The sequence below is a fragment of the Phoxinus phoxinus genome, assembly GCF_949152265.1.
Source record: "Phoxinus phoxinus genome assembly, chromosome: 18".
NCBI classification, from domain to species: domain Eukaryota; kingdom Metazoa; phylum Chordata; class Actinopteri; order Cypriniformes; family Leuciscidae; genus Phoxinus; species Phoxinus phoxinus.
Window position 1 is genome coordinate 13,211,581 of NC_136893.1, and position 15,844 is coordinate 13,227,424.

Below are 15,844 nucleotides of genomic sequence, written 5' to 3' on the forward strand. Positions count from 1 at the left end.
CTAACATCATAATAATTACAACATGCCAACTCGTAAACATGTACTTCCCAGGAGGACTTTACACATTATATTTATCAACTGTAATTTTGATGTATTATTCCTGATCTTAACCTTTGTTCAGAATTTGCATTAAAAGGTCATAAGAAGCATACTTTTCTCTTTATCCAGACGATATATGAAGGACAGGAGCTAAATCATCCATTTGGCCTGTGCCATTATAAGAACTTCCTGTTCTGGAATGAGTACCGCGGTGGAGGAATCTACAAGCTGGACCAGACTACCAAGAAGGTCACGTTGCTACGCAATGAACGACCACCAATCTACGAGATTCGCACCTACGATGCACAACAACAACAAAGTACTGAACACCCTGAGCTTTTCTTGAAAAATTAGTCATATATGAGTCATATGCAAAGCATGAGCTGACAGATCAAACAAAGTCTTAATTACGTTTTGTATGGTAACATGTCTCAACAGCCTCATTATTTATATAATGTTAGCGGTTACAAACTAATGAGATCAGAGTTTCAGGGATTTTTATTGTGTGTTTAATTGGGATCTGCTGAGGATGTTTTTGTTGTGTGTAGTCATAGGCTCCAATGTGTGCCGTGCCAATAATGGTGGCTGCAGCAGTCTGTGTCTGCTGACGCCCACGGGACGCTCCTGCGCCTGTGCCGACGACCAGATACTAGACACTGACAACAAGACATGTAAAGGTGGGTATGCTGTGCTTTAAGTGGCCTAAGCATATAAAAGTTACTACAAATAACCTGAAATTAATTGAAAATGCCCTGTTTGAGATTTTTAGTTTTAAAATATTGTTCTTTTTTTCCTTCTTGCCAGCAAACCCTTCCTATGTACCGCCTCCTCAGTGCCAGCCTGGAGAATTTGCCTGTAAGAATAACCGCTGTATTCAAGACCGCTGGAAGTGCGACGGGGACAATGACTGCCTGGACAACAGCGATGAGGCCCCTGAGTTGTGCCGTTAGTGTCCTTTTGTCTCAGATACGCACTGTTCAACTACTGATACACTACTGTTCAAAAGTTTTCTAAAAGAAGTCTCTTATGCTAACCAAGGCTGCATTTATTTAATCAAAAAATACAGTAAAAACTGTAATATTGTGAGATAATTGCAACTTAAAATAACTGTTTTCTATTGTAATTATTGTAAGCCATTGCTCTAGTCTTCAGAGTCACATGATCCTTTATTCTAATATGCTGATTTGATGCTCAAGAAACATTTCTTGTTGTTTTCGATGTTAAAAACAGATGTGCTGCTTATTGTTTTTGTGGAAACAATGATAAAAAAAATTCAGGATTTATTAATGAATAGAAAGTTTGAAAGAACAGCAATTATTCGAAATAGAAATCTTTACAGTCACATCTGCTCGATTTAATGTGTCCTTGTTGAATAGGGTCAACAAGGAATTCATTTCTTTCACACACAAAAAAACTAAAAATCTTGCTGTCCCAAAACTTTTAAACCATTTAATATACAATATTATATAATAACATGTATGTATTGTGTATTAACATTAATATATATATTATATATAAACATTTTATTATCTGAGAATTATTGGCTCAGAGAATAAGACAATCATGACTGACTGAATAGCATTCTACAATGCCATCAGTAACTGTAAATTATAAGACGGGCTGTTATAACCACCATTGCAACAAACACAACGTTACTTAGTGCACCTTTAAATTGTCCTCTATTTGCCCTGTTTCAGACCAGCACACCTGTCCCGCAGACCGCTTTAAGTGCCAGAATAACCGCTGTATCCCCCTGCGCTGGCTTTGTGATGGAGATAATGACTGTGGGAATGATGAAGATGAATCTAACAGCACCTGCTTGGGTATTGTGAACTCTGAATGATTTTTAAAGGATAATTCCGGTATTTAACACCTTGAGTCTATATTGTAGTTTGTTTTGGATGAACAAGAGTGGTGGACAACATTTTTTTGACAATGGTTCCTCTCTCGAGTTTTTGACTATAAAATAATTGGCCATGGACCCATTTAACATTGGAGTCAATGGGCATGTCCGAAAATGTCATTAAAACAACCTTTAACATTAGTTTTCAAAACTGTGCAACTCACCGAGTGATTAGTGATGTTAGTTGATGTTCCAGAAACAAAAAGTGTTGCGAAATACAGTTTCTGTTGTGTTTTATTCGTCATTTTGTAAAATCCCATTGAATCCTGTTGAAGGACTGAGTGCTCGTTAATATAAATGCGCTACCGGAAACGGAAAGGGGGCTGTTTACATTTGGTCGATGTAGTCTTTTTGCTCGCTTCCGTTTCTCATAAGGCTAGCGAGCAGAGCAACTGTGCTCCGGGAGAGTAAGCGAAATAAACAAACAAAACCTTGAAAATATTGAAAGACGTGACCACTGACCAGTGCAATATGAAGTTGAACTCGACTGTGACCGTGAGTGTCCCGCGAGACATAAACATCGGTTATCGCCATCAAGTGGTCGGGAGTGCGCTAACGCTTCAGATTCAAATATTGAGCGGAAGTTACACGGTTGTGACGTGTCTGAAAAAATAGTTCCACTATAGCAAAATAAACGGATTGGAATCATATATTGCAACGATATATTGTTTATAATCATCAACGAACACCACTAACCACTCGGTGAGTTTAACAGTTTTGTAAACGAACATTATAGGTTGTTTTAATGACATTTTCGGACATGCCCATTGACTCCAATGTTAAATGGGTCCATGGCCAATTCTATTATAGTCAAAAACTCGAGAGAGGAACCATTGTCAAAAAAAATGTTGTCCACCACTCTTGTTCATCCAAAACAAACTACAATATAGACTCAAGGTGTTAAATACCGGAATTATCCTTTAAGCATTTTTTTTAGATTCAGGTGCAAATATTTCCTTGTGTACAGTTTTGTGAATTAATTAGGTTTTATTTTTCCTCCCAGCACGCACTTGTCCTTCTAATCAGTACCCATGTGCCAGTGGCCGTTGTATCCCTCTCTCCTGGACATGTGACCTGGATGATGATTGTGGAGATCGCTCAGATGAACCAGCATCTTGTGGTATCTAAATTGAACCCTTTTTTGCTTTTGTCATCATGCCATACTGACATTTTCGAATGGTAACAGTTTTCTTGTTCTCCTCACGGTTTTCCCTCTAGCATATCCTACCTGTTTCCCACTCACCCAGTTCACTTGTGCCAATGGACGTTGCATCAATGTCAACTGGCGTTGTGATAATGGTGAGTTTCTAATGCCATCCACAAAATTGCCAGCGTCATACATTGGCTAACTATGTCCAATAACCACCTTAATGTGTGTGTGTGTACTCAGATAATGATTGTGGGGATAACAGCGATGAAGCCGGTTGCAGTCACTCGTGCTCGAGTGTGCAGTTTAAATGCAACAGCGGCCGCTGTATTCCAGAGTACTGGACCTGCGACGGAGACAACGACTGTGGAGATTACAGCGATGAGACTCATGCCAATTGTACCAATCAAGGTGAGTTTGGACAAGTATCATTTACTTGTATCATTATTGTTAAAGTGAATGAAGTCTAATTCCAAACATATAGTTTTCTTCAGTTTTTGGAAAATGCGACAAACAGAAATCTGATCCTAAACCAGCTCACACCTGGTGAATCCCCACTTTTTATTTATTTGTTTTAATTTGTCTTATTTATTTATTTCCATTTCATTTAAAAAATAGTGTAAAAATGTAATGAAAAGCTAAACAATTTATTAATATTTTAAAATAAATAACATAATTATACAAATAAACACTGATTTATTTTCCAACATTAAACACTGAGGTTGGTTGATCAATATTTTCATAAGATTAAACACTTTCTTTCACTGATCATTTGTTTAAAAAAAAAAATGTATTTTTAGTAGTGCCAGTGCTATTTTTTTTTTACCCTGTTTGTATTATGTAAACTGTCACAGTTTATTCTCTGAAGCTATTTTAGGTGTGTACACCTTCTGCAGTGTCTTTAGATTTTGAGCGAAACCACAATGACTAATGCAGCTGACCTCTCCATTAACTGGAGTAAATCACAATTTCATAAACTGGACTGTCATCTTTTTCTCTTTTTTTTTCCCTCCGCGAAACGCGTAAACCACAAAATCTTGAGGAATGTCTGAGAGGAGTGCAGGGAGTCCCTCTGGAGAGCAGTGTTAATGAGTGCTCTGAGAGCTGCTGTCTTGTGGGATTACACTAGCACAGATGTGCCAGGACGCTTGACGCATGAGCCGCTGGACTATCCTCTCACATGTGCATTTTTGTACATCCCTCTCTCCTTCTCTATCCCTCTTCACATGTTCCATTCATGTGTCTTCATAGCTGTTAATTGGTACATTTTTGTCTGGGCCCTGAATGGAACAGGAATAAGAGGGTAAGGTTCTGTTTTCGGGGACTAGGCTCTGTCCTTCGCTTCTCTAATCCCTGTGGCGTTTTGCTTAATAGACTCTCAGAATCAATGCAGCAGAACCAAGCCAGAGGCCTAATGAGAGTACTGGGCCTTGTGGGAGCCTGGCAGTGTGTTTGTGCCTGTGTAAGGATTTAGAACTGTAAGAGGGCATGCTAGGGAGTTGTGGAGAAAAGTTGTGTATAAAATGTCTTTGAGTTTGATACATTTTGGAGTAGGGACATTTAAAGTAACGGTACTTCAGTACCAAGTCAATGCAAACGTTTTTCTGCAGTATTGAAAACTTAAATCAAGTTAAATATTCAAGTTAATATTCATGTTAACATTTAAAAGAATAGAGCATTTTGTTAAGTAGCATATTTATTTTTACTGAAAGTATTTGATAAATATTGGAATTTATAAAAAAGCGTTTTAGCACTATGTAACTGAGTATATTTGAGGACTTTAGTATACTTTTATTTTTGAATTCGCCAAAAATTTGAAATGTAATTTATTTAAAAATATTTGAAGGCTACATACCTTTATTTTAATTTGGCAATTTATATTTATAACTTTTTCAAACAGAGAAGTTGTTTTAACTAGCATATACATTTGTGCTAAATTATTGAAATTGACATTGAGAATTGTGATATTACAGTCAGTTTTCAGTATTGACTAGTGAGTGTGCACGCGTGTGAGTGTGCACGCGTGTGAGTGTGCACGCGTGTGAGTGTGCACGCGTGTGAGTGTGCACGCGTGTGAGTGTGTGTGTGTGTGTGTGCAACTCGAGCAGTATGATGTAATTCGGGTCAGTTCACCCCAGCAGATCCCTGTTCTAGGACACACTTCTCTCTGTTTACAGACAAGGTCTGGTTTTCCGCTTCCTCCTCTCCGGACTCTGCCAGACGCTAACCTTTGTCTTGAGGGAAAGCCTTTATGTCCGATGCCTAATGATGGCCATCACAGTGCCAGGCCTGGACCGCTGTTCGTGAGAAAGTTTGCTTTGGTTCAGAGTTCATTGTGGTTGTGCCTCACGCTGGTTACGGTCTCCATCCCTGGGAACTGATTTTTGACGTCAGAAAGCAGAGCTTTCATTACCGTCAAATAATAGGATCTGTATCCGTGGCCTTTATATGCATATTCTCACGGCTGCGTTGTAATTGCATGTCCATTTTCTGTCTTGCTCTACAGCCACGCGGCCGCCTGGCGGTTGCCACACAGATGAGTTCCAGTGCAGAATGGACGGCCTGTGTATTCCCATGCGATGGCGCTGTGATGGAGACACGGACTGCATGGACCTCAGCGATGAGAAGAACTGTGAGGGTGTCACACACATGTGTGACCCTGCCGTCAAGTTCGCCTGCAAGGACTCGGGTTAGTACAGGCTTTGTCATTCTGAATGTATCATACGTTTGTCGGTAAGTGTAACAGCGGATTGAGTCATGTTAATTCAAAACAGCACTCCTTAAAGACACAAAATCAAAGGTTTTGTCACTTTAATCTATCTGTGTTTGCTTGAACGCCTTTTATATGCAATTGCACTCCTAAAAATGTGCATTTAGCAGATTGCACATTTACAGTTTTCTCTTATAGGAAATAAACTATAATTATTGCTGGCACATCTTGCACTTTTCTGTCCAATAAAATGAGACTGCCCTTATAAAGTTATAAATACCTGACCAGCAATATTGCCAGTGTTGGGCAAAGTTACTTTTAATAGTAATGCATTACAATATTGCTTTACTTCCTAAAAAACTAGTTGCAGTTACTTACTAGTTACTTTTTATGGAAAGTACTTTACTTTTGTTACTTTTTCTCATTTGGGCTGGGCTTGCTTGTTTTTTTATATTTTTTATTTTAAAAAAAGAAAAGCAAAAGTTACATTTTTGGCAAATGTAAAGGCATTTTCACACCAAAAGTGAAATTAATAATGCACTCAATGCTGAATGCAAATGGAAAGTCTGGATACAGGAGAAGAAAGTTCAACACTCTTACTTCAGCAATAAAAACAAACAACAACAAAAAGACACACAAATGTGATGTTTATCTAAAGTCATTATTGCTTATTGGTATGGTTGAATTGGGTCATCGATGGTCAGCAGCAAAGACACTGGTTAATAAAGTGAGATTAAATACATAAAGTATATTTGTTATATTTAAGATATTCAAGTTTGCATTTCACTGTCATTATTCATTTAGAGGAATTAATCAAATCTGAATCTGTTTTTGTGCCAGTGAGATGAGTAAATGCATGCTCACATTTAGCCTAGAACTACGGTATCCATCATGTACACACAGCGCACACGTCTCTGCAATTACTCACGATTTCTCTCAACATGGGGACAGGAGATGTGGCAATCAATAAATAGGAAAACAAAGTAATTTGTGTTACTTATTTACAAAAGTACATTTAAAGGTAATGCATTACTTTACTCGTTTCTTGAAAAAAGTAATCTAATTATGTAACTAACAATACTTGTCATGCGTTACCATCAACACGGAATATTGGTATGCTGATAATATAGTTTATGAAGACATTTCTTTTATTAAATTTGAAATAAAAAAAATGCTAAATAAAGCATTTTTGCAAGTGATCTCTGAGTTTTGGGCTTCTTTTTCTGTTTCTTTGTGTGTTTTTAGCCCGCTGTATAAGTAAGGCCTGGGTGTGCGACCGGGACAGCGATTGCGAGGATAACTCGGATGAAGAAAACTGTGAGGCTCTTGAGTGCAAGCTCTCCCACCATGTTTGTGCCAGCAATGACTCTATCTGCCTACCTCCTGAGAAACTGTGCGACGGCAAGGACGACTGCCCTGATGGCTCGGACGAGAAGCTTTGCAGTAATGCACATGCACACAAACACAAATACACTCAAGTTAAAGGGCTACTTCATTTTTAGTAGCAATTTTAGCTCAACCTCATGTCATTTTAGACTCTCCCCCCCCCCCCCCCCCCCCCTGTGGAACACTGAACACTTTTAAAAGAAATGTATATTTCTTTTGAGCAAGGATGCATTAAGTTGTTCAAAAGTGACATTATAATGTTAGATTGTAGATATCTGCAGAAACTAGAAATCTACCGTGACAATCTATAGTGATCAAATTCCCGGCTGTCAAATTCCAAAAAATTAATTTTTCTATGTGTGTGTTTTATGGAGCTTGATAGTCAGTGGATCCACTGATTAAATATGCAGATTGTTTTTGTATGAACTATTCCTTTAAATGTTTCACAGTTTGCACAGAGCACGCCAATTCTACTTGTGTTTCCCATTAGCATATGATACAAATTTCAGGATTGATTTTGAATCAAATAAGCACATTCTCTAAACTCATTGTTTATGTTTTGACAGACTTGAGTTACTCACAAACAAACACCCTTTCAATCTCACCCACTTCTTTCTCTTTCTCACTTCTATTTGTTGTAGATCTTTGCACGATGGATAATGGCGGCTGCAGCCACAACTGTACCATCGCTCCTGGTGAGGGCATCCTGTGCTCCTGCCCAGCTGGCATGGAGCTGGGTACTGACAACAAGACCTGCCAGATCCAGAGCTTCTGTGCCAAGCATCTGAAGTGCAGCCAGCGCTGCGTGCAGGAGAAGGCCACTGTTAAGTGTGCCTGCTACGAGGGCTGGGCGCTCGGGCCGGACAGCGAGAGCTGCAAGAGCACTGGTGAGGGAGAGACAGGATGAAGACAACTAAAAATATTTTACTTGACCTCTAGAAATGACTGAATAAAAGAATGACATCTTTGGATGAGATGTACAATACACTGGTGTATATAATATATAGGGCATTATGAAATAAACAGGCATTTTAGTGCAGTCAAAGTACAGTCATTTTTAAACTTGTTTTTACTGGAAATTCAGCTCCAACATTTACTTTTTTAAATTATATTTGTCATTTTTATTATATTAAGTTATATTACTTTTAAAATAGTATATTATATTATATAAAAAGGCGGTAACACTACAATACGGTTTATTAGTTAACATTAGTTAATGTATTAACTAACATGAACTAACAATGAGCAATGTATTTGTTACAGTATTTATTAATCTTTATTAATGTTAGTTAATAAAAATACAGCTGTTCATTGTTCATGTTAATTCACAGTGCATTAACTAATGTTAACAAACACAACCTTTGATTTAAATAACGTATTAGTAAATGTTGAAATTAACATTAACTAAGATTAATAAATGCTGAAGAAGTATAGTTTATTCTTAGATCATGCTAACTAAGGTAGTTAACTGATGTTAACTAATTAACCTTTTTGTAGTAAAACCAAAATAAAAGATTAGATGTGTGATGTCCTAATGTGCCGTATTTGTTCTTTAGATCCATTCAAGCCCTACATCATCTTCTCCAACCGGCATGAGATCCGTCGGATTGATTTGTACAAGGGCGAGTTCAGCGTGCTGGTGCCTGGCCTGCGTAACACCATTGCCCTGGACTTTCACCTCAACCAGAGTTCCCTCTACTGGACAGATGTGGTGGAAGACAAGATCTATCGGGGAAAGCTGTCGGAAAGCGGAGGTAAATGAATGTCCTACAAATGTCTTTGAGGAGTGGTTGTTCCTAGGGAAATGTTTTTTGTTGTTAAGAATTTTTATTCCTGGTTAAATACAGCTTACACTTGCATGCTGTTCATTAGAAGAGGAAATAATAAGAGTGCTACAGATGCTATTAACAGCTTAAACTGCATTTAACCCAGAAGAGTTGAAGTGCATAGCAGTAGTCTCCATTATAGTTTTAATATTCTGTAAATAATTTATATTATATATGGAACATTTATATTTTGAATATTTAGTATAGTTATATATTTATATAGTATATGTATAATTTATATATATGTATTTGTGTGTGTGTATATATACACACAAACATTTATTTTTAGTTGGAGAACTTTATTAGTTAATGGCTTAAGGGAAAAAGAAAAAGGAACATCAATCACATTCTCTTGTTTTACACACTTGTTTAAAGTTCTGAGTTGACTTTGTTGTCTTGCTGTCTGTTTTCCCACATTGTCCTGTTCTTTTCAAGCATACCAACTTAGTCCGTAATTATTACAACTATTTTCGTTTCACAAAACCACAGCGTCTGCGTGTGATCGTAGCATAGGAATTTGGACGCCTCTGTCTTTACCCATTTGACTCATTCCTACATTGCGTGACAACAGGCAGAGTAAAAGTAAAGTGTCAGAAGCACCATGTTGCTTCAAACACGCGCACACACACCTCCCTCCCTCTCTGAACAGCTCTTTCCAGCGATACAACACACTGTCCAAGCCTTTGGATCCCTGCTGGTATTTTTGACAGAGTAAAAATATGACCAATGTGGCTGCCAACGCTGAAACAAAGTAACAAAGTGTTGTTTCCCAACCCCCAAAGGAGAGGCTTCTCTGTCTCCAGCCCAAAACAGAGCTGTTCTAGACCTTTAATTACTGCTCTGTGTGAGAGTCTCCCACAGATCAGAGAACGGCTTGCCTTGATTGGAAATGTTTTTTTGTCTTCCATATGGCTGTAGCTCAAAGTGAGGGGATATTTATTGCAGCATTGACTTATATAGCTTTCAGGCTGGAAGCAATCAAACTATTTCTCAGCCAATACACAGTCTGAGACCATTGGCAAATGCTTATACTATGCTTTCCCCCCCCTCTTTTAATACAAACTTTTCATTATCAAATGTATTGTATGCATAATTTGAGGGAAAAGTTGAACACATGAATGCATTCGGTTTTGGTTTGTCTCTCTTTTGCTTACAACTGCGCTACATGAAGTTTGTGTAAAACAATCATGTTCTCCAGCATGATTTGAAATTATCTAAAGAGCATCTTAAGTCACGTGACCAATGTAACAAATTTGCTTATTTGATTAGTGACCTAGAAATAGTGCATGATCTTAAATATTTCTTTAGGGATGTACAGTATAGTAGCACTGTATTGATTATTGGCTAGATTATTATTAGAGTTGTTTATTGGTATTGGTTTATATTTGGCAAGTAATTGTGTTTTCTCATTGCCATGTTGTTCCGTGTATTCTAATATTTCTCTTTAATAACACTGTTAAATGTAATCTTTAACAAATCTCAAAATTAATATCAATGTTTGATACTTTACATTAAAATGTTGAAATGATGACTAATTTAATTTGTAGTGTTTAAATGTTTTAGTGGTTTATAATTTTAGTATAATTAAACAAAATAGTATAGAATTGACATTTTTATTAAAAAAATGTTTGCAATTTAGAGGTTATCTCATATTAAAATTATTAACAGCTTATCGGTATTGGTCAGAATTACATTGTCGGTTCCACAATTTCACTCTTCTTTTTTTCCATCTTCTCTTGGTATGTTTTTCAACATCTTAAATGTTTTATTTCAAGGTTTAACATCTCCATGTCTTTGTGTTTCAGCTCTCACAAGTTTTGAGGTGGTGATCCAGTATGGTTTGGCCACTCCAGAGGGACTGGCTGTGGACTGGATCGCAGGAAACATCTACTGGGTGGAAAGTAACCTGGATCAGATCGAGGTGGCCAAGCTGGATGGTACCATGCGTACAACGCTGCTTGCCGGAGAGGTGGAGCATCCGCGTGCGATTGCGCTTGATCCAAGAGATGGGTAAAACACGTTATACTTCGACAGTGCTGTTATTTTTCAGTGTTCTGAATGACAGAATTAGGTTGTTACAAGTGATGTCTCACTTTTTTTTCTTTTCCCTCCCCCAGTATTCTGTTCTGGACTGACTGGGATGCCAGCTCCCCCAGGATAGAGGCTGCGTCTATGAGTGGGGAGGGCCGTCGCACCATCCACAAAGAGACTGGGAATGGTGGCTGGCCCAACGGTCTCACTGTGGACTACCTAGAGCGCCGTATCCTGTGGATTGATGCCAGGTATGCACGTACAATTGGCACTAAATGCGAAGTAACAGAAAATCAGTTGGTGTCCTTGATTCCTTGATCTTCTAAAAATAAAAATGTATCTTTAGATCCGATGCCATCTACTCTGCGGCTTATGACGGTTCCGGCCTGATCGAGGTGCTCCGGGGTCATGAACACTTGTCACACCCCTTCGCAGTCACCATGTATGGAGGAGAGGTTTACTGGACAGACTGGCGGACCAACACTCTGGCTAAGGCCAACAAATGGACGGGACACAATGTGACAGTCGTCCAGAGAACAAACACTCAGCCGTTTGACCTTCAAGTGTTTCATCCATCTAGACAACCTCAGGGTGAGAATCAGCATGATTTGAAAAAAAGAGAAAACGGATAAACTTTCCATTGCATTTGCATATGTTTTGTTGCTTTTATGTTAGTTGTGAACATCAGTTACGTTTAACTAAAACTATTAAAAATAATTTTCATTACCTGAAATAAAGCTAAAATTACTAAAACTGAAATAAATTAAAGCAAAATAATAATAAAAACTAATAAAAGTGATAAAAAACAAAATGACTAAAACATAAAAAATAAAAATAAATAAAACTGAAATCAAAAATAAAAGCTATCATTCAAACTATCAATGACTACTATAACAGTATATATAAATGACTAAAATAACACTGGTGAACATTTTCTTCCTCCTTTGCAGCTCCAAACCCGTGTGCGGCGAATGACGGGATGGGACCGTGTTCTCACCTGTGTCTCATCAACTACAACCAAACCTTCTCCTGTGCCTGTCCACACCTCATGAAGCTCAAGGCAGACAAGCACACCTGCTACGGTAGACTCCACCTCTCTCAGCCCTTAGATCCAATCAAATCTCATGTTTTATTTATTAGCAAGTTCTGAACGGAATACTGTTTTACTAGTTACTGAATACTGCACAATATGTTACTTATCCATGACCTTGGCATTGCAGGCAATGTGCTCTGTTGTTTAAGCTATAGGAACAATATAATAATTAATATACCCTGTACTATAAATAATAGTAGGTATTATTCCATGATGAACATTTCAAACAGAAATCACAGGCTGTGTTCATAATCGTCCCCTATACCCTCATGTACTATTCCCTACATTAGTCCACTAATATAGTTCATTTGAATGAGTGAATGAAAATGAGTGAGCGAATTCAGACACTTAGTGTGCCAGAAGGGCTGCTGCTTTTGCATAGTTTGTGCTTGCTCTTTAATAATCATTTGAAATTTGGCAAACTGGCAGCTCTAGAAGTACTGAAAAGATTTATCTTGAACTCTGTCATGGAAACTACTGGTATGTATAACAATTAATAATCAAATTAAAAGGAATTTATACCTGTATGATAATTACTCTGGACCAGTGGTTTGGAAAGTGGATGGTGGGTGATTCAGCTGCAGGCGGCATCTTCTGGTCAGACACGGGAATTCATTCGACGCACGACTCTAACAGTGCATTATGGGTATTCTCTAGCTGTTGAGCGCATAGATTTTTGTGTGTGTGTGTATATATATATTTAATGATATGGTTGAGCGTACAGTACATCGGTTGTATGCTTGTTATTGCGGTGCATTTTGGGATTGAATGAGTGCACTCGATAATGTCCACTATGGTTTCGCACACCACTACAAATGGCTGTCCCCTCAAATATGCCCCATTTAAGGGTATAGAGTAGCGATTTAGAACACAGCCATTGTCACCTCACTACATTTTATCTATCAAATGTCTTAACTATATCTGTTAACAATTTGCTACTGATATTATTTTCGTTTTAATCCATCTGACTGGAAATGGAAGGTTGAATGCATTGCATTGTGTGATACAGTAGTCCATGCAGTAATCTAGTGTAGGTCATCCAGGTATTCTACATAGTACATACAAACATGTACTGCAGTTATAGTACCGGTAAGCTGCTATTTGAAACGTAGCCTACATCTCAAGTCAATTTGAGTGAGCTGTAAGTAAAATTGCAACTCCACAAACCTCCTGTATTGTTTTCATTATATGCATTTCATTATAACTTCACTTTCAAGTTAATGCATTTAAACTGTTTTGGCGGCTGCAGTCTTATGGAATATCATCTTGTGGAATCTGCATCTTTCTTCAATTAAAGAGTGTAAAAAGCAATTAGAAAACACACAGACAGATGAAAAAAATCATACTTTGCTTACTTTATTGTGATTTTAAATGCATCTTATCTCACACACTTTAGGGCAAATTGTATACACTCAGAAAAAAATGGTACAAAAGTTGTCACTGTGATGTTAGTACCCTTTTAATAGGTTCTAATATGTACCATTAAGGTGCTAATATGCTCTCTTTAGGTACAGAGTACCGCCCCAGTAACAGCTTTTGTACTTTTTTTTTCTGTGAGTGCATGAATTGCGTAACAGCATGAGACCTTTCTTTTAGATTCCATTCGCGTTGGCGCTAGATCCTGAGTGTTAGATTTTTCAGGTCTGGCTCTGAGTACCGTATGTCAGTAGTCTTGTGTGGGCTGTAAATCTCGTTTAACAGTCAAGAAAACAACAGTGCACCCTGTCGCCCAGATGCAGGATCAGTGTTTAGTATTCAGCAGCGCAGCTTCCAATAATGGCTCTATGGAGAGCAGAGTGATTGGAGTAGAGGACCTGTAGGTTCAGTGATGAATTACCATTGACATTAGATAGTGGCAAACACAGGAGTTGGAGCCGCTCTCTCTGTTCAGGCTAATCTCTTTGGCGAGTGCTAATCAGTATTTCAGACTAAACTGTAGTCTTTGCTACTACGGTACATTTTTTACTTTACCAGTTTTATTTATATATATATATATGTGACTACAACTTAACAATAGCATATACTATATTGTGTATAGTGTGTGTGTATATTATATATATATATACACATACATATATTAGTGTTAAATTTTTCTGTCATTAATCGATTAATCGCTCCTAACAATAAAGTTTTGTATTTTTATATACCGGTATATAGAATTTGACATTAAATCTCCAAATTAATGTAAAAACAACAAAAAGACAGTTGTCTATTTTTTTAAAATGTAACGGCATGTTTTTATGAAATAAGGCCAGTATCACAGATATTAATACTGCTAGTGATGTGATGTCTCTGTGAAATAGATTTTTTTTCCACTCAATGTTAGCCATTCATTTGCTATTCAGCATTACAACTTTTTAATTTAAGGTAACGTAAAACAATCTTAAACCGTATCCCCATAACACATAAACCCATTATAATAAATGTCACATTTACATGTGCCCTTTAAATCTTTTACTTGCCCTGTCAAAATGCACAAAAAGTTATTGTTTTCATTGTTTTTTGTCCCATGTAACTTTGTAAACGAGGATTTCAGATTTTTAGTTGGGTCTAACAGGTCGGATATATAACGATTTAATAAAGTTATCACAGTCTTCACTGCATAAATAATAAATTAAATATAGATTAATCCTTATTAAAGCTACAAAAGTTATTCAGTCTAGAGAAGATTTTCTCTTTTTATTTTGTTCTTTGATTATCCTTAAAGTGACAGCAGCCTAATAAACCTGCTGCTGTTTGTCATTAAGACCTGCGGCAGATGACGCGGATCTGACACGTATCCTATCTTTACGTTCATTTAAGATTTCATTTAACTCATTTAAGACTGTACTTGCGCTTGAAGGGTGAGGCGAGCATATTGGCATAATTGTGTGTGGGATTTTTCGTTCAGGCACTGTCTAAAGCGGTTTTCTGTGGTTTAAAAGCATTTGCATGAATAAGAGCGTGGTCCTATAATGTAAAGCTAGCCAAAGGATGATGGGGGAAAAACTTAAATAATATTATATTTCTAATGACATTGACACATCTGATTTTACTTTGCAGAGAACCGGCAGTTCCTGTTGTACGCTCGTCAGATTGAAATCAGAGGGGTGGACATTGATAATCCCTATTACAACTACATCATCTCTTTCACTGTGCCCGACATCGACAATGTTACAGTGGTGGATTATGATGCTCTGGAGCTCCGCATCTACTGGTCTGATGTCCGCACTCAAACCATCAAAAGAGCCTTCATTAACGGGACTGGTGTTGAGACGGTTGTGTCAGCTGGTGAGATAATAGTTTGAGCTTCAAGATCTATTATTCAAAGTAAACGTTGGCCCTAAAAAGTATTTGAATAAATGGACAAATTTGAGTGCATTAGAAAGCAAAAAATCTAACTGATTGACATCTTCAAACAAATAATGCTATAAAAGAGATCCTTTTTCCCAAAACTTTTCCAATTACATTTAAACATCTGATGATCTGGTCATTTTTAGTCATTTTCTCTCAAAATCAAAACATTTTTAAAATTATTTTTATATATTTTAATAGAATATCTATTTGATCTTTTATCATTTTTAATTAAATAATTAAAACATAATAAACAGCAATTATAACCTACTGACATTTTTTGTGAACTACTGTATATACACTAGTGTTCAAAAAAAAAAATAACGTAATAAATACTTTAGTAAGTTTCTTTGTTCTGTTGAACATAAAATAAACT

General features: G+C 37.2%; 1 protein-coding gene across 1 annotated transcript in view; it reads left to right on the top strand.

The window, feature by feature from the left end:
* The window catches only part of lrp1ab (low density lipoprotein receptor-related protein 1Ab), a 119,674-nt gene that overhangs the window by 64,312 nt on the left and 39,518 nt on the right, over positions 1-15,844 (top strand). The window contains exons 14-29 of the mRNA XM_079587355.1: positions 169-358; positions 588-716; positions 844-984; positions 1,737-1,862; positions 2,946-3,062; positions 3,161-3,241; positions 3,333-3,500; positions 5,596-5,778; positions 7,045-7,242; positions 7,827-8,072; positions 8,742-8,939; positions 10,817-11,021; positions 11,129-11,293; positions 11,389-11,633; positions 11,993-12,124; positions 15,178-15,405. Coding sequence (XP_079443481.1) covers positions 169-358; positions 588-716; positions 844-984; positions 1,737-1,862; positions 2,946-3,062; positions 3,161-3,241; positions 3,333-3,500; positions 5,596-5,778; positions 7,045-7,242; positions 7,827-8,072; positions 8,742-8,939; positions 10,817-11,021; positions 11,129-11,293; positions 11,389-11,633; positions 11,993-12,124; positions 15,178-15,405 — 2,752 coding nt within the window. The remainder of the gene's footprint in view (positions 1-168; positions 359-587; positions 717-843; positions 985-1,736; positions 1,863-2,945; positions 3,063-3,160; positions 3,242-3,332; positions 3,501-5,595; positions 5,779-7,044; positions 7,243-7,826; positions 8,073-8,741; positions 8,940-10,816; positions 11,022-11,128; positions 11,294-11,388; positions 11,634-11,992; positions 12,125-15,177; positions 15,406-15,844) is intronic.